We start from the raw sequence: 25,990 nt of genomic DNA, 5'->3' as shown, positions 1-25,990 counted from the left end.
CATGCACAGCACAGTACACCTTTGATGTGCTCGACTGGTAGACATTGTCGCGACTTTAAAAAATGCAAACTATCAAGAATTATTCCTGACAGATCGGTTTGAATAAACTATTCACTTTCCCATGAAAAGGCAAGAATAATGAGGCCTCGGAGGAATGATAAGTGTCACATTGGGAGGGCGGGCTTGGGATGAAACGGGACTTCCCTCGTGCAGCAGCTAAACCCAATTAAGCCAGACTTTAATGACCACAAATTAGAGTGCTGGAAGCCTTTCCCATTATGAAATACACTGTTAGCCGAAGAAAGCAAAGCCAAAGGGGCGCCCACTACCCCGTGGTACCGAACCAATCATTCTCAACCTTCCAGCTTCTACGGGACATAGGGCCGATACCCCAGAAACCATGTCCTGATTCTTTTTGGACGATCCTCGACTCATGTCTGTGACCTGGAGATGTCTGGTCTCACTGGGGAATCCCCCGATTCCAATCAGGATACGGAGCTCCTCGTGTACGCCACACCCCAGGATCTTTAGCTGCTGATGGGATCCGGGGGCCTGGGGTCACAAGGTTGTCAGGTCTCCGCAAGAACCCAATTTTGACTAGCCTCCGCCTAGAGATAGAACCCTGTCAGTTGTGTCCGAACCGATCGCGTGGTATATAAGTCTCATGTTTCCCCACCGTCTACAGAGGCTTATACCTTGTATCACTTCGCAAACCGGAATCAGCATTGGCCCAGCCGGAGGTATCCGCAGCACCCAGTACAACCATGTCGGAGAAACAGGCCCCCGAAGAAGTCCATGGCATCTCGACTGCCGTCGAGGACACTGCCCATGTTATTGCAGGGTATGGTGAAACGGCCAAGAAGCCTGGCGCGAAGACCAAGCAGGTTCACAATGTGAGCTTCGACGTTCTCCTTTGAAGATGGTCGGATCTGATTGAGAATAGGCCGAATTGTTCGCAGCTATCGAGGAGACCAAGATCGAGCGATGGAGCAAGACTTCGATTCACCTCTACTGTGAGTATCTTGATACAAACCAGTCCATTCATTGAGCCATAAAGAAGTTTCGAATGTCTAATATTTTCAAAATCCAGTCTGTATCTTCGTCGCCTTCCTCTGCGCCTGCGCCAACGGTTATGATGGTACGTCTACACAATTCTCTCGGTTTCGACCTCAAAGAAACATTAGATTCACGGAGTTTCTACGGACGACTCGAAAAGAGAGAGAGAGAGATGCTAAAAGCAAACAGGCTCGCTGATGGGATCCGTTCTCGCCATGGACCATTACCAAGACGTGTTCAAAACCGGTCTGACTGGTGAGAAGGTCTCAGTCGTTACCTCGCTTTACACAGTGTGAGTGTCAATATTCCAATTGCATTCCCCAAGCGCAATTTGCCTTTGCAATTGTTTTTATTGTTCAATTCTGATTCTTTGACTAGTGGCTCGATTGTTGCAACCCCGATGAGTGCTGTTATCTCCGACAAGCTCGGACGCCGAAAGTGCATGTTCGTTGGTGCATGGATTATCATTATCGGTTCGGTGATCATCGCTTCTGGAATGACCCTCGCTCAATTCGTTGTTGGCCGTTTCATCCTCGGTGTTGGCATTCAAGTCATGGTGGTGTCCGCGCCCGCCTACGCTGTTGAGATTGCTCCACCCCACTGGCGTGGTCGTGCCGTCGGTTAGTCTCTCTGCTTTTACTGCTATCCAAAATATGGATCCTGTAGTTCTCAAGATGCTGACGAATGACCAGGATTCTACAACTGCGGTTGGTTCGGAGGCAGTGTTCCCGCCGCTCTTATTACCTACGGCACGAACTTCATGGGTAACAACTGGCAGTGGCGCATTCCCTTCATCTGCCAGTGCTTTGCCTGTGTTCTCGTCATTTGTTTCGTGTGGTTCATTCCCGAGTCCCCCCGTTGGCTGCTCGCTCAAGGCCGTGATCAGGAGGCTGAGGCATTCCTGGTCAAGTACCACGGTAATGGTGACCCCAACGCTCGCCTGGTTCGCCTGGAAATCGAGGAGATGAAGGAAGGTATTCGCATTGATGGTATTGACAAGAGATGGTGGGACTGTAAGTCATGGCTCGATTCCTTTCCCAATCGCTTGGATGTGAGCACACAAAACTAATTCAAAATTTCCAGACCGTCCTTTCGTCACGACGCACAGCGGCCGTTGGCGTTTCGCCCAGGTCATTATGATCTCCGTGTTTGGTCAGTGGTCTGGAAACGGTCTCGGTTACTTCAACTCGACCGTCTTCAACATTCTCGGATACACTTCCAGCTCTACTCAGCTGCTCCTGAACATCGTTAACTCGATTGTGTCCGCCATTGGCGCTGGTATTGCCGTCTGCTTGACCGATAAGATGCCCCGTCGTCCAGTTCTGATCTTCGGAACCCTGGGTGAGTTCATTTACCCAGCACCTACACCTCATTTGATCATTCAACTAATGGAACTCTGAATAAAGCCTGCGCCATTACTATGGCCATCAACGCCGCTATCTCTGAGCCCATCGCTCAGACCGGAACCATCAGCAAAACGAAGGGTCAGGCTGCCCTGGCTTTCTACTATCTCTTCAATGTCGTGTTCTCTTTCACCTACACTCCCCTGCAGGGTGTCGTCCCTGCTGAAGCTCTGGAGACTACCACTCGTGCCAAGGGTCTGGCCCTTTCTGGCTTCATGGTCAGCTCCATCAGTTTCATCAGTCAGTTCGCCTCTCCCATTGGTCTCGGCAACATTTCCACCAACTACTTCTGGATCTTCGTCGGCTGGGATCTCCTTGAGGTTGTGTTCTGGTATCTGTTCTGGTATGTTTATCACCCTATATCTACCATATTCCCGTTCATCAAACTAACTCCAACCCTTAGTGTCGAGTCCCAGGGCCGTACCCTCGAGGAACTGGAGTGGGTGTACCAGCAGCCCAACCCCGTCAAGGCTTCCCTCAACCTGGACAAGGTCGTTGTGCAGGAAGATGGTACTGTCACTGAGAAGATTGAAGCCGATGCTTAGTCTCAAAATTGCTCAATCACGTTGAATGGATGACACCTGAGAATGAGGCCCCAGTTGCTAGGGGGCTGTTGTGGCGGGGAAAGATCTGAGGTGGATTGACTGTCAGGGGTACTTTGACATATTTGTTCTAATACTTAACTTCCTACAACAATTCAAATTATATCAAGGGGGATTATATCTGCGTGCTAGTTGCATTTAATTAGTCGATTTTAGGTGGCATTCTATTTTTTGATTAGACGCAAGTCTGCAAATACCGGAACTATCAGATACGAGAATGGGAGCCATCGATACTAGAATATGGCCTAACCTAAATTGCAATAGAACCAGGACCTGAAAATTCGGGGGCAGTAATAAGACCACAGACAGCCGCCTTTGACGCGGTAGAGCAGCTGATGCTGAAGCAACCTGCTGGTATGCGTCGCTCCAGCCGAAATGAAGATGATTGAGCTAATTTAAGGCGCATCCTTTGCCTTTCTCGAGATGCTCGAACCTACCATGTTCCTTTCATTGGTTCGCTTCTTGAGACGACGTTGATCAATAAGCTTCTTGGAAATTTCTCTCACCTCCTGCCCATTGCCAAAGCACCAGCAAATCACCACTCATACAAGAAAAAGCGAGACGATTTGTAAAACGTTGTGTACTACGGATGAGGAAGAGAATGGCAAATTCGGACTCCTAAGATGATCTGTTTAAGCGTCTGCCTCGGGACAACAAATTCCAGGAATTGAGTTTTCTTCGAACAGAATTTATGTCTGAATGCGCCTCACTGATGAACGGTGGAACCGAAACAACGACAGCGGGAATAATCAACACCATTTTCCTGCTGTATATCCTAGCCAAGAGCGAACCAAAGGACACTCAAAGATATTGACACCCCTGGAGATAAAATTTCTCGCGTATAATGTTGTGTCGAGGTTGCCATACCTTTGGGCTTGCATTGAAGAGTCACTGCGTGTTCGTTCGGCTGGTGATTGCCTAATCCCGGTGACCTTGCTATGGAAACGACTCATTGAATTTTCTGATTATAGGTGGTGCATGATTTCACTAGGACGGACTAAGAGAATGTCCGCGGCGCACCTTCGCGCGGACAAGTGTCCTTAATGAGGTATATATGTCTCCGCGGTTATAGAGCTGTACAACACCGTATTATTTATGTTTTAAGGGCTATATTCTACGTGATGCTAGGTATTTTGTAGGCTGGAAAGGAGAGTAACAGATCAATAGATATTGAATGTCTAGCATTTTTCTATCTCTTTTTCTTTTTCTTTTTCTTTTTCTTTTTCTTTTTCTTTTTCTTTTTCTTTTTCTTTTTCTTTTTCTTTTTCTTTTAATACCATGTGAACTTCTTTTAAGGACGCGATCGAAGCAAGAACGCGGTCATATGTAAGTCTTTTGATAGCAAGGTCAAGGAAAGGTTTCAACTTAAGCATAGGAAAGGTTCAACTTTAATCCTGATAACCTCCCTATGAAAATGGCCCATCTAATTTTCTGATCACGGTGCATGATTTTTGACTGGTAAAGGTTTAGAGAATGTCTGCGGTTTACTCAGTGCGGATAAGTAAGTGTCCTTGATGAGGGTTGTATGTCTCCGCAGTCGTGGAGCGGTCCCTTTGTCCGATTATTCATGCCTTAAGCGCTATATCACGTGTGATCCTATGCATTTTGCAGGTTAGAAAATAGAGCACCAAGATAATAGATAATGAATTTCTGGTTTTTTCCCGATATTTTTTTCCCTTCGCTGAAATTGGTGTGAAGTGCCTTTGACAACGCGATCGAAAGCAAAAACGCGGTTATGTGATGCCGCTGGCAACGGACACGCATTGTATGGGAGGTAACCACGATAACTATGAATGGCTATAAGTTGATTGGTTAAAGACATATCTAAATTGTCTAGCGAATCAAACTATAGAAGAATAGATCTCTTATCAAAATTGGGCACAGCTATAAGTTGTTGGGAGGGTTTGTTAAATCGCGGACATCAGTAAGCAGTCCAGAACCATCATCAGTATAGTTTCTTCCAGTCCTTTGTTTCTAGTACCTAACATGAATTGCATTGATAGTATTATCAGTCAATGAACACCACGATGACTTGTTCTAAGTTCTCTTAGTATGGACGAGTGATTAGGTCATAGCAAGAAATTACAAGGCTGTCAGAGCAAACAGGCACCGTAGTAAGGTTGCGACTCGACATCATTCTGGCGGTGTACTACTACCCCGCCAAGTTCGCGATACAAAACCGCCAGGTCGCTCAGATCCTGCGGGGCCCGCAAATCTTTCGCCTCTCAGCCGATCCTCGAGAACCAAACGAACCTTTCCACCGAGTGTGAGGTCTGGCACTGGAACCTGCTACTGCAGAATATGTGGTAGTCTCGACAAAAGTCTAATAGGATAGGCGAATTGACATCTCGGCCGCAGTCAAGATTGACCAGCAGGGTGCAGGGGGTACTCACGATCCTCGTACACACTACTCCCGCCCCAAGTACTAAAGCGACCAGCCACTGCCACGCTGGCAGTCCGTGCTTTTTAACCCCCGAATGTCTCGTCCTTAGGCTCTCCTCAGTCAACCTGGTCCTCGGAAAACCTTTCTGTATTTAACCAGTGAGCTGGCACAATGCCAATTGGACACTCGAATGAGGCGAGACAAGGATTCCGGTCATGAGCCGCTGCCACGTAGCGCGCTATGGAAATCTTGGGACTGACCTCGTTTATTTCAGTACCATAAGGCGATTTACTCGTTGAATAATTCATGCATGTCTACTGCAAGACAACGCAGCAATCGCTTGATTGCGCCTGGACACAAGTCACTGAGGCTGGGGCGAGAAAGAGGCTGGAAAACGCACGGGTTGGAATTGCCAGCCTTTGGGTGAAGATGAACTTGAACTTGAATATAACACCAAACTCAGTCATTCAAAATCAAGTATCATTTAGCAAACAATGAGCTATTATGGAATTGAAGTTGGTAAAAAAAGCAAAGTACAGCGCATCGTTGCGGCGGTGTGTTCGGGTTACTCGTGAAATTCGTTGCTAGTGGGACTACGTCGAGGAACGGGCGCGACTAGTAACGAGAATTACACTACTGTATTCACCACGTATCTATACACAGTAAAAGTCTTCTCCATGAGTGATTTGTCTAGTCTATACTGGGTTATGATATTACCACATTACGCAGTTACCAATATAACTCCTCTAGCTGCCCGAATCCAGCCCGCGCCCCGGTATCTCGCTCCCATGCGTCATATCAGGGGGAAATCCGTGCAGAGGCTTCGTCCTTGCGTGCGATTAATATTCCTTTAAAGAAAAAAGCTGAGGCTTTTTCTTGGAATCGATCCCCCAGCCATTGTCTCGCAACTCCCTCTACGTCGCAGTGTCAGTCGAACTCCACCATACTTCCGAAGCTCTTCATTTTGTGTCCGCGATTCTTCCCCGCGCAATCCGATTGTGCGTTGGCAACGAGCATCACCGGCCTCGCGCCTCCCTACCGAGTGTACCACACGATGCGTCGAGCCTGCCTCCTAATAATCCACGAATGCCCCCTTTTCCCTGCCTCCGACCGTGCCTTGCGTTGCTAGCTGTCGCGCGACAGCTGCGATACATCCGATCTGAGTGGTTGAACCGAGGATAGTACCTATCGATCCGCGGAATACTCGACGCGGTCTGCATTTGGTTATATTTCGCGGCGCATTTGAGGTGTTCTCGTGGTGCGTGAAGAGTTTGCTACGGCGAAAAGGGAAATATACCCATTGCGACTGGGGTGACAACCTGAAAGAAAGCAGTTCTGTTTTCGAGTCTTTGTCTTGGACCTTAACTGCAGGACAAAAATACATTAGCTTGGGAAACTGTGCGTGAATTTTGTGCGCTCAAGCCTAGCACTTTGAGATCGGTCAGATCAATTCCATTGAGATCTACCGAAGCGCCGAGATCGCTCGAGGTCGATTGGTTCGCGGGAGGTAGGCGCCTCGGAGTATGCTGCAGCCGCTTCGTTTGAGGGTCGTTTGAAGTTCTTTGGGTTGGTATCGTTTGTGCGCGCTAGCAAGGTGAGTCCCTTTATTGCTTTTCTTTCTTTGTTTACTCGCTTCGCACTCCTAAGACTTGCTTTCTTTTTATTATGAAACCTGCGAATCCTAAATGCAACATTCTCCCCTCCTGCTAAATTGATTTTCTGTTTAACGATGCACGCGAAAAACATGCATGACCTAAAACAACTCACCGTGGCATTCGACCACATGGCTGACTCGACCGAGCTGGATGATCCAGACTGTCTCCCTATAGATTTATGGATGGCCTCCTCCGAGGTGGATCAGAAGGCCTTGGGCAATTTCGCGGCCGGAACGGCCCTCGAAAACCCTTGCTTGTCGGCAATGCTGTATAGAGTGTTGGGTGTCTCGGTGATGCTTTCGAAGAAACTCATTCGTGCCCGCAGGCTGCGTCGATTGGATGTCACGCGTGAGACCAAGTCGCTCCAGCTCTACCACCACATCATATGGCTGTCGCGCGAAGGCCTCGTCATACTGGAACATTATGTTTTACCCATGGTAACCGCATTTGTCGAATTGAAGGTGCTATCGTACAAGCTCCGCGCCTCATTCTACCACATCTTTGTGCTCTTTTACAATCGGCCCGTTATCATTCCACCCGACGCCGAGCCGCCAGCCGATATGAAACGCGACTCGATCTACAACCCGGACTCGTTGACAGCGCTGGATGGATCAGATGCCAAGCAAAGCAAGAAGACATCGCGACCTCCGGGCCTAGCACCTGTTCAACCGCCACAACCAGCTATTTCATTCCTCCTTCCTCCATTGGACTACACGACAACTGCAACTGCATGTTTCAATCACGCCGCCATGCTAGCAGACAAACTGCTTCCAGGCTCGCACCCCCTCCGTCTATCCGTCAAAATGGAATATGCGGCATACCTATATGACTGCCTACAAGACCCAATCTCGTCCCGCCGACTAGCAAAACGCGCCATCGCCGATGTATACAATGCCCAGGAAGGCATGGACGACGAAAGCTTCGAAGATGCCGCCGAGATTGTCGGTGTACTGGGCAAGATGGTCAAGCGTGGTTGGAAGGCTGGCAGCAGTACAGCCGGCAGCACTGTTTCTCGAGGCGAGCAGTCTCAAAGCCGGAGCAGTCGCAGCCCCTCACATCTTGATATCAGTGTGCCTACGACTGTCTCCCCTATTCCTGTCACCAAACCTACACCTGTCCCTTCCAGCAGTGCCGTCACAGAACCTGCGGTGCCGAGCGCGAATATGATGAATCCGATTTAATGTCGCATGAGGAGTTACGATATAGAAAAACCTGATGGGAGCGTTTTGTGTTCTTTCTTTGTCAATTTCTACCATTTTGTACCTGGGCTGGTATTTGTTTGTTTCATTTTCCTTCGTCAATGTACATAAGTGTCCTTATCATAGGCACCCACGTGTAAATAATTTGCTCACTAACTTTGCATTTTTACTGTTCGCATCCGCTTGAGAATTCAGTACGCCTTAGGCAGTACATATCCTCCAATACTAATAAAGAACTGCATGGCGCGTCCCATGAATTCTGCAAAATCTGCTCCGATCCAGGTGGGCAGCAGGCTCATCCTGGATGACTCGAGCTCCCGAAAGTATTTTCCAGCGACCTGAGTATCCTATAAATCAGCTTCGCCTATCGCTTGTAAGAATCTCATTCTCTTACCAAAACACAATCCCCTTGCCGTGCCTCGTCCAAAGCAACCAGCGCGATCGCCTCAGCAACACGCTCTGGCGTGTTCTCTTCGAGACCCTGCTCTTTCCATCTCTGGGAAAATCCAGCCGTGATATGCGTCGGGGTAAGGAAGGGTGCAATCCCGTTAACTCGGACACCTAGGTCGCGAGCTGTCGATTGAGATGCACGAAGAAGACCCAGTACGCCGTGCTTCGAGGCAACATAAGCAGTGACACCCGTACCGCCGAAGTAACTAGATGTTGAGCCAACCAAGGTTATTGATTTACAAGGTCTCGATGTCGTGCTGCGTGGCTGTTTCATGTAGAATAGTCCTAGTCGGAGGGCTGCTTCCAAATCGGCCATCAATTCAATAGTTTAGAAGGGGCCAAGATCATGAAAATGAGACATACTATTCAGCGTCCCCTTCAGGTTGACGTCAATAACTCTACCAGCCTCGGTATTCTCCCGTAATTCCCCATTCACATCAACCAAATCCACATCCAGAACGGGACTCGACTCCATAATCCCCGCATTCGCAACAACAATATCAATCCCACCAAACCTCTCAATCGCAACCTTGAAACACGAGGTCAACTGCGCCCAGTCAACAATATTTCCAGAAACAAAGATTGCACGCTGTGGATTTGTAAATGTTGACGATATCAAATTTTCTGCCGCGTCTTGGAACTGGGCTAGATCTGTGATTACTACGTTGGCTCCATGGTGATTGAATAGCGCTGCTGTTGCGGCGCCGATGCCGCGGGCTGAACCGGTTATTAAGACGGTTTTGTTTGCAGAGTGGGATAGGATGCTGGAGTCGATTTTGATTTGGGACATTTTGAATAGAACACTCGCGTTGTTGTTTGATTACATCGTCTTGCTTGATTATTCTCGCTGGAAGACTTTACATGGCCTGGCCGAGACCTCCGAAAATGCGGAGAAGACTGCGGGGTTCTTGCCGATTGCGACATCCATTCATTTGGGGCCCAACATATCTCTCTTCGCAAAAGGAAGCTATGAGGGACGCGTTTCACGGCTTGGAGTTGATAATTGTGATACGCAAGTGCCATTACAGTCCAACCAAAGGACGATTACCAAAAACGTTCAGTATGTACATGCTTCCAAAACAAGACTCATAAATCAGTCCTTCTTCTCACGATCAGCCGCCTGAATTTCGTTGACGCTGACTCTCGATGGCGCACGCGAGGTATATCTCGAATCCGCAATTCTCGCATCCAGCGTACTCACGGCATGGAACGAAAAGTCCAATTCTCCAACCAAGCCTTTGACATGTTTCATGAGTCTCTCCACGTCTCCCACAATGCAGCGAGTAGAGATTTGTAAGACTGCGAATGCTGCAAAGCCCGGTTCAGCAATGTGCTTGATACTCAGAATATCGCTGTCAAGGGCCTCAAGGCGCTTGGAGAAGCTGTACGGTCGGGGAGCCTTGAGATAGGGAGGTAGAGGTTGTCGGTTTGTGATACTAGCGGAGAGGAGACAAAGCAGGGATGTGACCTCGTGAGTTGTGACATTGGCAGTGCCGACCAATCGCCGGAAGTCGTGCATCCAGGCCGAGCCTGTCTCGTCGTCTTCGTCATCTCCGAGGCGCATCAAAGTGTCGGATGCGTACCCGAGTAAACTGAGGTAACTTACGATACTACAGGTGAGCTGTTAGCAATTGATCACTAGAGGGAAAGATGAGTGGGTGAGCAACGCACTTTTCAACACAGACAATGATCGAGTCGTATTGCTTCTTTGGAAACCGACCACCGATCGGAACTCCCCACCTAAGGAATTCCGAGTAGGTTCGCAGTCCATTCAGCATTAACATCTGTTTTGAAAACACCTTGTGTCGTGCCTTCTCCAGCTTCCGACCCGCAGAACTCTTCAGAGTCATATCCCCCTCGTCTCCACGCATGCGAGCAGAAATCGTCTCATGGATAATGGAGTAGTAGTTGGCTAGAAGGTACAACGATGCACCTAGGCTTTGACGGAGGACCGAATGTTCCGAGATGGGGTATGGGAAGAACGTCCAGAGGAATGCGACCGCAATACCTCCACTGACAGTAGCCAGACGATACGGCGCAAGTAGATAAATTGGATAGTAAGGCTGTCCGTTAGAGGTGGCAACCTGCTCACCCACTTTGCGGACCTGGAGTTCGTATCCAATGATCATAGTCGTAGTAACGATACTGATGATTCCAATGACGCGGAAACGGAAAATCTTGATGGGGACGTAGAACGCACAAGATACGAAGAGGAAGAGGAACACGATGACGCCGGGGGTCTTCTGACCCGGTATATACCAGACCAAAAGACTCGCGACCATGGCAATAGTTGTACCCGCGATGCGAAGCACAAAGCTGAAGATACTTTGCCCAGAAGTGGGAGACATGCTGAGATTCACCATGATCATGGCCCACACAAGGCGTTGCTTGGTGAAGAAGGATTGGGTATCATGTAGCAAAGCTACGATTGCGATCGTCATGGTTGCACATGCGACTCGGAATCCATAGTTAGATTCAAACGAGCGCAAAAACCAGGGAATCACCCGGACCTTGTCACCGAATTTTTCGAACGCGGTGCTAGGCGGAAGGTGCTCAGGGTCTTTGCGGTGCTTATAGGCCTCGCCAAGCTCGAGACTGCTGTTTTGCGCATGTACATCGCCCATGTTGTCATCTTCGTGATTGTCCTCGGCCTTAAGCCAGCTTTTCACCCATTTGATCATGCGCTTAGAACCGGGAATAATGAGTCGAGTCCGCGACAATTTACCCTTGGCGGCGACATCGTCAGCGTATTGAACAAATTCAAGGACCGTTTTTCCGGTCGAGTAAAGCAATTGTTCCATCTAGAGGTCCATAGTCAGTACAAGACCAAAAAAGTTGTCCCCTGGATTGGAGTGGAACAGGACGTACGTAAAGGAACAGGTAAAGCTGTCGTCGACTTCGGTCCTGGAACGAAGAAGATGCAGAAAAGAAATCGCCCTTCAAGCTTCCCATAGAAGAAGGGTGATCAAAAAAGTCCGGTGGTAATTTGACTCCCTTCTCCTCGGCCCAAGTCTGAAGAGCGATTCGCTTCGCGCTTCGGAACTCGCCCAGCTTCTTCTCGAAATGGGCTGTAAAGGCCTTCTCTCCAGGCGCGGTGTTCCCTGCTGAGGCTTCTACATCTTTCGCCTCTTCCTCGGCTTCATTATTTGTAGGTGCTGCAGATGCCGACTTCTTGGGTGGCTTCGTCAGTCGGAAGACATATGAGGTATGCAATAGTCCCTCGTCAATAGTCTGAATCATCTCGGCGAAAGGATCATGCACTGCACGCATAATATCATTCCAGTCGCGCACAGCGCGAGAGCGAATCTCTTCAGGAACCGTTTCGGCATTTGGGTCGAGGGGGGCATTCCATCTGTTGTAATCAGACAATCTCTGGAAGATATCAACCACGAAGCTCAACCCGACCACGGGGATCATGATCTGTCGGAGATGGCGGAAGATCAGTTGCAGGTCATCCGGGCCCAGTTTACCGAGTGCGAATTCTCTTTTCGCAAAAGACAAGTCTCCATGCAGTTTTGCGTGTAGATCTGTGATTTGACGGATAGCAGCCCGAATATCCTCAGCCTCGGGACTGTAGACTTTGCCCTTCTTGCCAAATTTCTCGCGCGAGTCGTCATATGTTTCAGCCCGGCCAAACATGTCGTCACTTTCTAGTGATTCAAAGTAGGCTGCGTGGGCCCCTAATGCAGAACGAAGCCCCCCAATATAGCCAGCCATCTGTTTGCGAACCGCCTTGCGTGACGTCATTGGCAGGATAAACAGCGAAACAGCAGTGGCAATGGCCAGCCCGCTGAGGAAAGTCCTAAGCAGCTGTTCCACCAGTTGAATTGCAGCTGCCATGTTGACCATCTGTGGTGCATAGACAGACGAGACGTTGGCAAAAATGGCGTAAATGATCACAGGGAATTGGAACTGGGGGTATTTGGCACGGAACGTGTGTACGAGCCAAATTTGGAAGAACAGCCATACACCACTAACAGCAGATGCTGATGAGTTGTAGGATTGGCTGGTCACCTTGGTGCTGGTATGTTGGCGTGCTTTGACACTGGAGTACATTGTCAACAGTGCAAAGCAGGCCGCAATACAGACGGCCAGCACGTCAAAGATCATCATCTGGATGAACTTGGCTCTTGGCATGATGGCAAAGCCGAGAATTGACACAATGGCCATAAGATAACCAAGAGTGGTGTACTCATCCGCAACATCTGAGGCTTGGTAGCTGCAAGGCTGATCAGCGATACTCGGTCGAAAGACCGGGTATAGAGGGGATTGACTTACATTGACACCGCAATCGCTGGCGCGAGTCCACCTCTTTGATGATGTTAGAACGATCTGATAGCACTTTTGTTTCCTCCGCTCACCAGCCATGCAAACTTACTTCATCATCAGCAAGATAGTTGGTTGGTCCAAGCCCGTCCTCTCCCATGTTTTTTTGATCCAACCCCACAGGGTCTTCTTTTCGTTGGCCGTCGTAGCCCTGGATGCGTAGGTGCCGCGTCGCGACAGCGAGGGACCCTCTGAGGAACTCCCCGAGGAGTCTGACTCGCGCGTACTTGTGCGAGTAGCCATGTTCGGCGACTAGCGCCCGGCGACAAGCCCGCGCGCGTCCAAGTTCCGCCACACACAAAGTCGTGGGCTCGTTGATGTTACCAAGAGGCGCAAACGGCCCGGTGCATGACCACGTGATCTGACGTGATATCGAGTGTTGCGAGATGAATCTCAACGCAAGCAAACCGCCGAATGCCGTGGCTGCAGAGAGTTGCTTGATTGCGAGAAAGAAGCGGAACCGGAACAATCGAGGGGCAAGAGTTGATTGCCGATTTCGCTCCACGTTCCGAGTGGAGCCCCCGCCTTTTGTGTTGAGGCGCAATTCAGAATCCATTGCGGGGAGCACATTACGTACATCTGTGGCTCGATGGTAATAGTCAGTCGCGCTAGTCTGATGAGGTTATTTGATCGATGATATAGCTGTAGCAGAACACTGACGACCTGCATACAACTGGATCGTCGCTGGGCTGGAATCATTTTTTTCGACGAATGGGAGGACCAAATGTATATAGCCGAAACTCTGTGGAGACGGGCAGCAATTGTGCATCAAGTGGTATCGCTTGCGGGATTGAGAGGATAGCTGCTTAATCCGAGATTTCCAAGAATTATCATATCGCAGAAGGGACTAGGGTATGTAACTAGACTGTCCGATTGCCAGCCTGCGAAACGCGACCGTTATGGCAGGAGTCCGGCGCTAAAAAGGAACCAGTAGCCCCTGAAAAAGTGAAGCGCCGACAACTCAAAAAGAAGCTTCTTCCCTGAGCCCTCAGGGTCTTCATTTTCCCCACTCCAAATACACCCCACGGTGGTCGATGATGCGAATACGAGATCATTATTCGAGACTACAGACATGACTTCCGACAACAATGCCTCTGTCTCACAGCCTGCGCAAACCACATGGGACTCAATGCCAAAGCGCAAACCTGTCCCTGGTGCCACCAATGCAGCGATCGACTCTGAGGAATCAGCCTCTGGCCAAACCAGCGTGACGAGTGACAAGATCGCGTCGCCTGAGAAGAGGAATACTTGGCTTCCTGCTGGTGGTCTTACCCTTTGGTTCGCATCGCAGAAGCGATCGCGCAAAATCCTCATCGTCGGCATCGGAGCGGGGATCATACTGCTCGCACTGATCATTGGTCTTGCCGTGGGCTTGACCGTGGGTAAAAAGTGAGTCAGCCCTCTAGACTAAACAAAGCTGTCTTATTTCTTGTACCAGAGAGGTTACTGACTTTACCAGACATTCGAATCTTCCACTTCCAACTGCCAACGGCGGTCCCTATGAGGGTGACCTAACCTACTACAACCCAGCCCTCGGGTCCTGTGGCTACACCAATACAGACTCCGACATGATTTGTGCAGTATCGCATATCCTGTACGATGCAGCCTCCACAGGCTCAAACCCCAATGCAAACCCGTTATGTGGCCTGAAAATAAGACTCCGCCGCAATGGAGAAAGTGTGGACGTGAAGATTGTCGATCGCTGTGTTGGCTGTGCAGCGACTGATCTAGATGTCACGGAAGCAGTCTTCAAAAAAGTAGCCGACATAGACCAGGGTCGGGTCTCTGTCGAGTGGTCCTGGCTGGAGACGCCGCCTGTCTCTGTCTCTTGAATGACATCAGGTCCTGCATTCACTTTTGATACCCTTTCAGGGCCCTGGCTATCTTACACCTGATTTAAGCCTCAGGATGGGCGGCCCCTCACATCAAACACACAACAATTCGCTTCTCCATTTGCTCAACGGCGATGTTTGGATTGATTTCTATGCGGTAGATGAGGCGCATGGGGCCATCGAGACCTAAAGAATCAGTACCGGCATGAACAGGCAAGAATCCCGCCATCAGTGATCAAACCAGCGAGACATTTCGAGACCAAGGACAACGATGTTGCCCTTTCATCTCCGATCATGGAGCACGCCGAGCAACAACAGTTACAGAAACTACACCCTCAGGTCCCATCTGCACATCCCTTGACGCCTGTGCGCTCAAGCCCGGCGTTACAAACGAGATGACTACGGTAGCAAAACTTGTCTCTACCATGGCGGATTATTGATCCTGACAGACCCGATTTTCGATTCAAACACGGGCATGCGTAACCAGAGGTGGACGGTTTTGGTCTAAGAGACTACAGTAGCAGTTCATACGTCTGAGTCTGAAAACCAGGGAAACGGACGAACCAGACATACTTTGACCACTCTTAATTGAAAGGTCTTTCTAATTTCTTCCGAATCATCTTTCTTGATGGTACAGATCCCATTTCAGTGGTCTATCGTTCAACTTGCATAATCATTCCACTCCATCACTCGTAAGATGATTCTGAAATTTATCGTGCCTCAAACTTATAGAACCCTACTGGACCTTCTTCACAGTTGATTGTGTTGTAATGAGTGGCGCGTTCATCACGATAACTCACATGAATTTTTCAACATTTCCTCGCATATTATTGAAATTCAATGTTGAATAAACACTTTAGCTTATTTCTCAGCTACCATTGCCAGCGTGAAGTGTCTCTACCCCAGTCTATATCTCTTCGTCTATGTGAAGAGTCCGGTTTAGCGAGCTCGGAAGCCGCTATCGTCTTGACTTCAACTTCGAAACGGGCGTTTAGGCTTCCACTCGTAAAATTCTCCGACCAAGAAGCTACAGTACATCAGTCAGTGAGCAAGTTCTTCAAGATGATTTGACAATGACATACAGTGTTTGCGTCTCGTGGTGCCAAACTAGACTTTCTGCCGTGGACACCGGATACCACCCGTTCTCTACTAGCGTGCTAGATCGTCGATAATAGTTAGACGCAGTGATAGATAAAGAAGGAGTAGCAACTTACGGGAGAGCTTTAACAAAAGCTACGCGGATTTGCTCCATTTCGTCGCTTTCAAGAGCCCAAACTGTATCAGCGCCGTAACCATCTCCGAGGCGTAGCCTTGGAACGATCTCCCACACAAGCCAGATGATAAATCCACCCAGAACTAGCCCCGAGCGATCATGAGTACCTATTTTATATTCGAAGAGCTTTGGTGTATTACTTGAGCCGTTCTGAGTGAGATCTATACAGGCGGTCAATTCTCGCGGGGGATAAGTCGTGGCTTGTCGGCCTCTGGAGTCTATATCCCACATTTCAGTTTTTCGATGGGGAACTTGTTTGTAGATTCGCATGAAGGCTTTCTTTGAACGCCTTTTAGGATCGCAGCATAGGGCTTTAGCCGACGCAAAAGATACAAAGCCGGATTCCTCGTTTTCCTCCACGTTGACTTGATGGTCATGCTCGTTTAGCTTCTCGATGATCTTCCACCAAGAAGGGGAGGGTCGATCGAGAGTGACGATAGTTCCAGGGTCGATACCCTTAAAGAACCTGGCCGAGTATGGGGATGACATTGGAGCTACTTTAGAAAAGAATTTTTTGGAGTGGTGGAATATCGAGAGGAAATACGATAAGAGAGAGCGTCATTATGAGGCTCGTATGCATCTTGTGCTAGTCATATTATTGGCAGCAAGATACCTGGTACAGCGACGGCCGTAAAAGTCTGTGGCGACCTTGCTAATTGACTCGCTTTTACAAACCATCATGAATTGATAAGCCATTACTTTACACTTGCAATCAATCCAATAGAACTTTTTTGCGTATGCGAATACAATCATTCTACCTTCGGCATTGAATCGACGGCCTCCCACAAGCTGAGATATCATCATGACATCGTTCGCAGTCTAGACATTTCACTGCATCATGAATGGAGCGTTTCTATCAATTGAGCTGTCTATATTCGCACAATTCGACTTCTTATACAATTATATGGACCTCTCACTTCCAGAGACGAGGCATTCGACTTATTTCCGGTCATCGACCTCCTCTGCATGCTCCGCATGCTGAATATTGTTCTTGTGCAGAGTGTTCTCCACATCGGCACGACGCTGTTCCTCAGTAATGGAACCAAAGATGAGGTCCATCTCTTCCAGGGTCCGGCCCTTGGTTTCTTTCACGAAAATAATGACAAAGATTCCATTAGCAGTGCAGAAGACGCCGAACATGATGAAGGTCTTCCAGCCAATGCTGTGGATAGCACTGGGAGTGATCTTGGTGATGACGAAGTTGAACAACCACTGAGTAGCAGCTCCGAGACCGACACCGTATGAGCGGAGACGAGTAGGGAAAATCTGAGAAACAAATTGAGATTAGCAAGAATTGTTACGAGAAAAGTCAAGAAAGAGGGGAAACATACCTCGCCGAGATACACCCAGGGAGTTGGTCCCCAAGAGAAGGAGTAGCCAATCACGTAGAGATAGATCATGGTGACCATGGCAATGGATGCCTTGGAGACAACCGTGGAGGTCGTGTCGGGAGGGTGAGTAGCCAGAACCGCGCCGATGATGAACATCATCACGGCCATCCAGACAGCACCGCCCATGAGACTGCGCTTACGGCCCCAGCGATCAATTCCAATGAACAGGAAGATAGCGGTAGCAATAACCTTGACAGTGCCGTAGATACCGGTGGCAAACAGCGAGGAGTTAGAGCTGCTAATACCGATCGACTGGAAGATCTGAGGCGCGTAGTATCCAATACTGTTGGTTCCGGAGAATTGCTGGCAGACCATTATACAGAAGGCCACGAAGAATCGGTAGCGGTTGCTCTTCTGCAGGCACTCCTTCCAGGTGACACCCTCTGTCATAGCAGTCTCTTCCTCAATGGCAGCATAGATCTCGGCAATTTCCTTCTGGACTTCCTCGCTGTTCTCAGGGGCGTTTCGAATGTAAGCCAATGACTGGACGGCTTCCTCACGGCGGCCTTGCTTCATCAGCCAACGGGAAGACTCCTTGAGGAAGAACAAACCGATGAACATCAGGCCACCGGGAATTAGCTGGATAGCGACGGGAACACGCCATTGTTTCGTGTTGGCAGGCATGTGGAGGGAGACACCGTAGCCCAGCCAGTAGGCAAAGGTACTTCCAATGACCAGGAACTCCTGGAAGAGACCGGCGATACGGCCACGGTACTGAGCGGGAGCGTTCTCACTGACGAAGACGGGGGTGATACTGGACATGCCACCGATTCCGAGACCAGCAATGACACGTCCACCATAGATCATTCCAATCTCATGGTGAGCAGCGACCTGGACTGCTGCGCCGATCATGAAGATAAGGGTGAAGATCATGAGCGAGTATCTACGACCGAGACGGTCATTGATAAACGCAGCAGCAATGGCACCGAAGAAACAGCCAGCAGTCAAGAGACTGACCACATTTGAAGTTACTTGGGAATTTTTATCCGATGCAAAGCCACTTTTGCCGAGAGGGAGGCCGAAATCATTCTTGAAACTAGTCAGGGCCATGACTGAGCCCATCACACCGGTGTCATATCCTATAGAGCGAGTATGTTAGACTTGCTTTGTCTCAAGTGATCATGATAGAGAATTGGTGAGACATACCAAACAGCAAAGAGCCCATATAGGCGACCGAGGTGAGGATATACACCCTGGAGTTCTTGAGGAAGCCTTCCTGCGCCATGATGACAGAGTAGTTTCCCTTGAAGTGGCGAAGGGATATGAAGAATACTTAGAATTTAAAGAGTAAGCACGCCAGGTGCAAGTTCCAAGTTCCCTGAGAAAAACCGGGGGAAGAATAGATACTTTCGACCCCGGGATGGATCCTCATTTATATTCGGGGGTTGGCACTAGCAAGCTACCTGCAACGGTATCAGCGGACCTACTAACTCAATTAACTAGTGAGCCGAGTATCGGGTTCGGCTACTGCTAAGCAACATCCAAGATCTGGTGGCACTGCTGCCGTGCGACTACCCTTGCTAGGGGTCCTTGTCGTGATTTCGTCTTTTCCTCCTTTTGCCAGACACGCTGACTGGTCCGGGGGAGCGGGGCATATGGAGACTCCAATCAACTGGGGTCGAATGGGGGAAATTTGGCGGGGAATTCCGCGGGGTTCGCCGTGGGGATTGGTTCGGTCGCAAACTTCTCTAATTTTTCCGTCCATTGAAGCAGGTTGCTGGTTTTCTCACGCATGGCATGAGGTCCAGCCACGACTAAGTTTGATTGGCTCTGTTCGGCAGCGATTGCACGGGCCAACCATGCTTCTTCGGCTGCCAAGAAGGATGAAGAAGGCCGAGAAAACCCTGTGATTCATGGGAAATTTGAGGCTTTAATCCGTCCGTCGGCCCACTTTCAGGACCCTCCCTTTGACATAAAGTCTGGAGTACGCGCATTATCAATTGTCCTGTGATGTTCCGCCGTTGTTTCGGACAAAATGTCACCGTTTGCTCGGTCAGCTTGTTCATGAATGTTGACATTGTCATCAATGGACGTTTTCAAAGTCATGTTGACCATCAAGAGTATCTAAGGTTACACCAGCCTGTCAATAGCCGACGGCAATTGGGATCTATTGCCGATTTAGTTCCAAGCTAGCTCAGTCCGTGTTTATTCAACTGATGACAAGCAAAATCCATCAGGGACATAGCGATCAGTTCCTCGGCTTCGACTAATAGCAAGCTGATTGGAAGCTGCATATAAGCTTTCTGCGATATCCGCTGGATAGTTGGTGGGCCACAACCCGAATATTACGCCAGCTATGCAAATTCATTCGGAGTCGGTGGGGGAGCGGGAGGTTCAATACCACGGGACCGAAAATCGGTACTTACATGATATCTTGCTCTACCAGACTCTCTCTAGCATTGTCTAGCCGCGTACAAGCATACCAACCGGCTACTGAAGCTGTTGCCGACGATAAAAATCCGTGGAAGGGCAATAGCCTGTTAACGGAAGAGCTAGACGCATTGGCCACTCTATAGATGACCAATTTTAGTGGGTGAAGAGGCGTTTCGTAAGCTATGACATGATAGCTATTACTATCAAATCCCCAAAAAATGTCATTCCAAATTGGCAGACCTACGAGATCGTGACAGTGTAGTCTTCAAAGCAGTACTTGGATGAACTGGAAATAGTCAATATCAACTAATCTGGATGCTCAAATCCAAATTTTTCCTAAATGTGCTGAAGATGCGAGTACAAGAGTATGTGTTCACTCAATGGACAATGCCATACCCTTGGTAGCAATGGCTCGTCAATCACAAGACCTATTTCAACTGGGATTCAAATACTAGTGGACATGAACAACTGCAACACCACAATGATGGGAATATCGTAACCTCATAACATTGGAGTTCAACACCAGCCTACACGCAATTTATCACAGACTCTCTAGACTCCCCCAGATGGGGCGTCACATTATGCTGATACCCTCTGTGAACATCGTCGTCATTGCTCAGATCCCCTTCAGATACATTAATGATCCTCTTTCCGTCAAGGGAGGAATCTCGCCTTCTCGTTCTTGAACGCGTGGTGCTGATTGCATAGCGGGAGCTTAGTTCATGTGTATCCCTGCTGCTTATCTTCCGGCTATTTGTGGGTCGCAAGAGTGATCGGATGCATGGAATTGATGCTGTTACCATCACCAAGTATGTTTCAATGTATAGCCAGCGGTCATAATGCACAGTTGCTGTAGTCGGTTCGCTGTCCGAGGTTGCAAGGACACGGCTCTGGACGGTTTTGATGATGGATGCGATCATTGCGCTGGTTGAAATTGGAGCGTTAGTTTAGGAGCGCAGACTTTGTTCCTCAATTTACTCACAAGATTCCCATTCCAAGTAGAGCAACTAGTCCAAGCTTTACTCGAAGCTTGAGATTCAGATTCCAGAATATAAATGTCGAGAACACCGCAAGGTATAGATCCGTTGCAGAGTTGAAAGCTGTTTGCGAGACCGATCAATCAGTTATCTGTGATATTCTGGACGTGATAGTACTTACCCCCTTGAAAATAACCGTAGTAAGCTTGGACATGTACATCCCAGCATTTCGCCTTTCCAGACTGGTCCCAAATCGCTGATGTGTGTCCTGGGCATTGCACAAATATTATAATGATAAAGACGCAGTTGATAACAATTTGAAGACCAGCCAGAATCCACAGAATAATCCTGTGTGATCGCGTCTGCACGAGAAGGTCGATGATGAAAACAATGAATGATATTCGGCCCAAAGCTCCGCCTGCAAGGCCAAATGTTTGAGCCAGATAGTCGTGCATGATGATTTTGGAGACATTCGGTGCCTTGATGCTCGATAACTCTTGACCAAAGCCCTGCTTTATGGCCAAGGTGATCATGATTGATCCGACCACTGCTAAGCACTATGAGTCAATATGAAGTCAGACTTGATCTTTTGGGATATAATTTTTGCCATTGAAACTACGTAAGGAGACAGATCAACTCACCAAAGCGAAAGCCATCAGGATATCATCGGCACCAAACTTCCTAATTCGCAACTTTGCGACGATCCTTAAAATGAGGATGACAATGGCAACAGCTGTAAGACCCCAGATATCCCTGAGCAGCTGGGGTCCAGCATTATAGGTAGAATCTCTGGGTGAGAGAGACATGACGAAGAAGATCTTTGGCTGGCTCGTAACCAAGCCGCAATATCATGGCAAAATGATGCCGCTGTCCTGTCGACATGCGACAACAAACCATCAAATTGATGGTTATAAATTCATACCGATGTCAATTCGTTATCTTCAAAAGGCGAACAGGGTTAAATCTCATCGGAGATCTCCTCCATTGTGAACTTATATGGGATCTGGAGGGTGCAAAACTAAGTTCATTGGGGGCGAATAGGGTTTGTCGGAGGTCTCCGCGTTTTCAGGTTCCTTGGGACACTTGACACAGATAAGAAGCTCCATGCGGGCAACTCTAATATCTCGAGCGATTCACAATTTCACTGAAGCTTGGCCTTGTTGGCTGCTGGTTTCGATAATGGTTATCATTGTCATTGGCCCCAGTACGAATGTAACTCGATTCTTGGAAGGCTTGTTGCGGCTGAGGCGGCCGTGGAGATAGATCTGGTGGATTATGTCTGCTTCATCTAACTAAACACTGACCAGTGGTTTGCGCGGGAAGGGAGTTTCGTGGGGGCGATGGCTTTATCTCATCGAAGATCGGGTCTCTGCGTCTCTTCACTGTACTTTTGTCGATAGGACATGTCCGAGACAGCGAGAATTACAAGGCTAGCTAGAAGCGATCTGAAGGGGTCAAATGGGCGACGAGGTCAAAGCCGAGTCTGGCCAACAATATGCCGACGTGATCTGCGTGCCTGTCTTTCCTCACTCGTGATATAAGTCTCTCGGAGCGAGAAAGTTTAGACTTTTCGTTCTTCTTGGCTTGTGCCTCTCTGAAAAGAGCAACTGATGGCGATTGTGATCCGAATCGGTGGCACGCATCATGGCTTTCAATCGCTCAGGGAGTCATGCTGCGCGAGATGTTTCCTAGAATGCCCGACCAGTCTTCTTCACTTTAAACCACAGCAGCTAGTATTTGCTGGGTCAAAGCGCTCAGCCCGACACATTTCTGGCAGCTCATCCTTCAGAACTGCCCAGTTTTGTTTCAATGAAGGGGCTCAGAGCTTGCGCAATAATTGTTTGTGGAGATTAAAGGCAGAGAAGCTTAGCACGCGTCAAAGCCGCTGACCTAAATTCGCTTTTCAAACATGAATTTCCTTGAGAGTCTCTGTTCTGAAATGCCCTTGAACCTAGACCTTAGTGTTGACTCACTACAGAGTATGTACCGTCTCCATCTTCATGCAGGAGACTAAGCGTCTCGTGTGTAAAACGAAGACACGAGACCCGTTCTCAAGGAACCTCGTTGAAGTGCTAAATATGAGGAACATGATCAGCATGCATCGTGTCTTGTCACTATTATTTTATGAGGTCCTCGCCCCTAGTCTGTCTGCTTCTTTTCTGCACATGATTCACGTCCCGGCAAAGCGATCTAAACCTCCTAGGCTCTATCTGAGCAAAGACAAGCAAAAAGCTCCTACTAGGGCCAACTTTTACGGGAATTGATCCAACTTCAATTAGTCCTCTGCTTCTTGAAATCGGGAGGCAAAAGCAGTGATGTTCCACCCTTACCTGGATTTTGGACTTCACTCTGTCTGTCTAGAGCTATGGCGCATATATCATTCTGCAAGTTTGTCCAGAGATTCTCAATGCTCCAGGGACAATGGAATAGTATAGTCTTTTGTGGAATGGAGGCAAACTTAGCACAGCAACCGTTGGCCTTCGCAGTGAAATCGACCGGTCGCGACGCCTCTTCTTGTCTGAGAGACGCTATCCAATGCGTCCGAATCCGGGGAGTTCTTGACCCCAGTGACATCTCAATTATTTCCAAGGTAGAAAGTCCATGCGGTTACTAATCGAGAGTTTGAGTGGCGATCATTTACCAGAAGAAAGCACTTCCATTTCCAGGGTTCACAAGCGCGGCTACCCGACCCATTTCGGGCCATGGAAGCTTCGGATCACACCCTGGTGCTTATTCACATCATAATTAAGGCTTCTTCTAACCTTCTTTAGGTAATTCAACGATGTGAAGATCAAGTGGGACTGCAGTCTGGGGTATTTATAAGGCTGCAAGAATACCCCAGAAATCCTCGTCAGATCGTCTTTCATCCACAGTCTACGATTTCCAAGTTTTGCGTCAGCACTCATTCTACAATGAAGTCTTCTTTCGTTTTGGGGGCATTGAGCCTACTCGCGGCTAGTACCGGTGTCTCTGCGACCATGACCGTGCCTAACAGCCTATTCCTCAAGTCAATCGCCGAATCGGTCTCTCTGCCAATGTTCACTTGGTCGGCCAATGGAACCCACACTGCCAAGGGATACACCTCCAAGGCAGGCGATAAAACCAGTGTTGAGGGTATGAAGGAAGACTGCGACAACATCAACCTCAACAAGAAGATTTCTGTAGACTTCCGCAGCGATGTCTTTGGTCCCGGTTTGATCGGATATTTCTACAAGTGCGAGAAGATCCGTGATGACACCAACCTCTATTGGTTCACCATCAGCTCCGGCAATCCCTCCCAGATCGACAAGATGTGTGATCCCAACACGAACTACCCAATCGTGTTTGACTCACAGCACAATACCTGGTGGATTGATGAGCCGTTTGACTGCACTCAGCGTACGTCTCCGGTGGCGCATTCTCAATAAGGTCGATTTCTCTTGGTACGCAAAGTGGTAAGTACAGCCAAAAGATATTTACCGGACCCAGGGACTGATCATGGGTATGATAGATTCAAGCCGCAATGATCAAGCCATGACTCAGGTCCAGTCAAAATCAAAATAGATGCGCAGGCAAAATTATTGCAGGGAAGCAACATCCGACTCGCTATAGGGGCATGCCCTCAGATGGCCGCCTTATCATGTACATATAGGGCCTCCCTGTAATAGGCTTCGTGCAACATCTACTCATATCTTGAACGCAAATCCATTGTATATTTTAGGCCAACGGGTAATATCCCAGTGGTTTTTGATCTACTGGAGCAATGGCCTCGTCTCATCGTTGTCTTGAGCTTCTTCTACCAAAATTTGACTCTGTCCATGTCTCCGGCGGCTCTTTCCAAACACTCCTGTCAGAGACTTGTTCAACAAAGTGGCCAGTGAACAATCTTGCCCATGGTCACTCCGAGGCTCATGAGTTGGTTGTTCCCAGCGACGCCGCGCATACTTAGCAAGGTATAGTATGCCACATCCGGCCCCAATAGTTACTAGCATTCCCAGTATTGACACCATGACGGATAGAACTGTCAAAGTGCTAGCATTGCATCCAAATGGCTGAGCCCGAAGCTCCCATCTCTCCTCGGAGCCAAGTGGACAGATGTGGGCAGAGCCTATGGGTGACAGGATAGGTAGGCGTACGGGGTTGGGCACGCAGCTAGATGACTAAATGAATAGTTAGTAAGTTAACTAATATATTGCTATCGTGCAACACTTTGTAACGATTTGGAATGATGCAGAAATTGACTCATGGGTTGCTGTGTTTGAAAGTGGTCAAATACAACCAACAAAGCAAAATGCGTTGATCGAACAAAAGCCAAGGAAGAGTAGATGACAGATAGCCGGAATGATCTCATTTGGAATGAAACGATAAGGATTGAGCAGATACTCTCGCAAATCAACGACATAGTAAACAGTGCGACCTACTATTGGACACCAGCTGCAGCGAACATCACCTTCTAGGCATGACGAGCATGATTGGCGACGCCAGCATACATGGAAAAGCGATTCATCGAAAGCAATCAGTGAATCATTGCTATAGTTGCCTATAGCCCCGCCACGAGGCATTATATAGACAAGAACGCTGTTTACACGGCCTTGTGCCAGAGCGCTACTCGATCAAAGGCGCGATAGGTATCTGGAGAGACAGATCAAGTTGATCGTCTGATATACGTATCGGATGTGGAGCAACTCAGACAGAACTTTTAGGGATGCAGCTTGGTCTGAGATGGAGAGAGATCGAATCGAATGCTCGCAACTTGATGGAGGGACATTGACGTTGGGAGGTTGTAACGTGCGGGGAAATGTATACGCCCCTGGACAGTTGAGATGGGCTGTGCCCTCCCTGGAATGATAAGTTCACGTACTTTTTCCAGTCAAGCTAGTTCCAAATAGCTAAGGAGAGTTATTCCATCCTTGTAAAGCCATCAGATAATTGTTTTCGAATCGGCCCTGTCAAACACCATTTTTCGCCATTGCGAACTGGCTGATCGGGCGTCCACTACGAAGGATTTTGGATCACAACATCAAGATCCAGATATCTCCCCAGTCATCAATGTATGGAAATCGCTGGTGGTACAATTGTATTAAAAGCTAA

General features: G+C 48.6%; 10 protein-coding genes across 10 annotated transcripts; 4 read left to right on the top strand and 6 right to left on the bottom strand.

The window, feature by feature from the left end:
* Positions 1-764: 764 nt before the first annotated feature.
* On the top strand, positions 765-3,004 carry N7473_010710 (uncharacterized protein; the record flags this gene model as incomplete). Its single annotated transcript, XM_057156649.1, has 9 exons — positions 765-893; positions 944-1,013; positions 1,091-1,138; positions 1,246-1,348; positions 1,435-1,676; positions 1,749-2,069; positions 2,140-2,397; positions 2,463-2,802; positions 2,863-3,004. The coding sequence occupies 9 exons, from the start codon at positions 765-767 to the stop codon at positions 3,002-3,004; spliced, it is 1,653 nt and encodes a 550-aa protein (XP_057005304.1).
* A 4,169-nt stretch (positions 3,005-7,173) lies between these two features.
* Positions 7,174-8,280, top strand: erg27 (the record flags this gene model as incomplete). Its single annotated transcript, XM_057156648.1, has 1 exon — positions 7,174-8,280. One exon carries the CDS (start codon positions 7,174-7,176, stop codon positions 8,278-8,280), a length of 1,107 nt encoding a protein of 368 aa, XP_057005303.1.
* A 209-nt stretch (positions 8,281-8,489) lies between these two features.
* N7473_010708 (uncharacterized protein) lies at positions 8,490-9,538 on the bottom strand (the record flags this gene model as incomplete). Its single annotated transcript, XM_057156647.1, has 3 exons — positions 8,490-8,636; positions 8,693-9,045; positions 9,112-9,538. 3 exons carry the CDS (start codon positions 9,536-9,538, stop codon positions 8,490-8,492), a joined length of 927 nt encoding a protein of 308 aa, XP_057005302.1.
* Positions 9,539-9,657: 119 nt separating this feature from the next.
* On the bottom strand, positions 9,658-13,574 carry N7473_010707 (uncharacterized protein). The gene is made up of 5 exons (XM_057156646.1): positions 13,127-13,574; positions 13,027-13,059; positions 11,617-12,967; positions 10,420-11,549; positions 9,658-10,358 (listed from the first exon to the last, which is right to left on the bottom strand). The coding sequence occupies exons 1-5, from the start codon at positions 13,315-13,317 to the stop codon at positions 9,842-9,844; spliced, it is 3,222 nt and encodes a 1,073-aa protein (XP_057005301.1). The 5' UTR covers positions 13,318-13,574; the 3' UTR covers positions 9,658-9,841.
* A 572-nt stretch (positions 13,575-14,146) lies between these two features.
* On the top strand, positions 14,147-14,906 carry N7473_010706 (RlpA-like double-psi beta-barrel domain-containing protein; the record flags this gene model as incomplete). The annotated part of the gene is made up of 2 exons (XM_057156645.1): positions 14,147-14,463; positions 14,534-14,906. 2 exons carry the CDS (start codon positions 14,147-14,149, stop codon positions 14,904-14,906), a joined length of 690 nt encoding a protein of 229 aa, XP_057005300.1.
* An 872-nt stretch (positions 14,907-15,778) lies between these two features.
* Positions 15,779-16,668, bottom strand: N7473_010705 (uncharacterized protein; the record flags this gene model as incomplete). The annotated part of the gene is made up of 3 exons (XM_057156644.1): positions 15,779-15,902; positions 15,989-16,063; positions 16,121-16,668. 3 exons carry the CDS (start codon positions 16,666-16,668, stop codon positions 15,779-15,781), a joined length of 747 nt encoding a protein of 248 aa, XP_057005299.1.
* Positions 16,669-17,118: 450 nt separating this feature from the next.
* On the bottom strand, positions 17,119-18,795 carry N7473_010704 (sugar porter family MFS transporter; the record flags this gene model as incomplete). Its single annotated transcript, XM_057156643.1, has 3 exons — positions 17,119-17,445; positions 17,511-18,649; positions 18,717-18,795. 3 exons carry the CDS (start codon positions 18,793-18,795, stop codon positions 17,119-17,121), a joined length of 1,545 nt encoding a protein of 514 aa, XP_057005298.1.
* A 1,675-nt stretch (positions 18,796-20,470) lies between these two features.
* Positions 20,471-21,726, bottom strand: N7473_010703 (uncharacterized protein; the record flags this gene model as incomplete). The annotated part of the gene is made up of 4 exons (XM_057156642.1): positions 20,471-20,867; positions 20,926-21,043; positions 21,102-21,477; positions 21,562-21,726. 4 exons carry the CDS (start codon positions 21,724-21,726, stop codon positions 20,471-20,473), a joined length of 1,056 nt encoding a protein of 351 aa, XP_057005297.1.
* A 2,106-nt stretch (positions 21,727-23,832) lies between these two features.
* N7473_010702 (uncharacterized protein) lies at positions 23,833-24,327 on the top strand (the record flags this gene model as incomplete). The annotated part of the gene is made up of 1 exon (XM_057156641.1): positions 23,833-24,327. One exon carries the CDS (start codon positions 23,833-23,835, stop codon positions 24,325-24,327), a length of 495 nt encoding a protein of 164 aa, XP_057005296.1.
* A 324-nt stretch (positions 24,328-24,651) lies between these two features.
* N7473_010701 (uncharacterized protein) lies at positions 24,652-25,461 on the bottom strand (the record flags this gene model as incomplete). Its single annotated transcript, XM_057156640.1, has 2 exons — positions 24,652-25,059; positions 25,321-25,461. 2 exons carry the CDS (start codon positions 25,459-25,461, stop codon positions 24,652-24,654), a joined length of 549 nt encoding a protein of 182 aa, XP_057005295.1.
* Positions 25,462-25,990: the final 529 nt, after the last annotated feature.

Source organism: Penicillium subrubescens, assembly GCF_028828155.1.
Source record: "Penicillium subrubescens strain IBT 31985 chromosome Unknown utg000007l_segment0_segment0, whole genome shotgun sequence".
NCBI lineage: Eukaryota > Fungi > Ascomycota > Eurotiomycetes > Eurotiales > Aspergillaceae > Penicillium > Penicillium subrubescens.
This window is presented reverse-complemented; position numbering and strand designations above follow the sequence as displayed.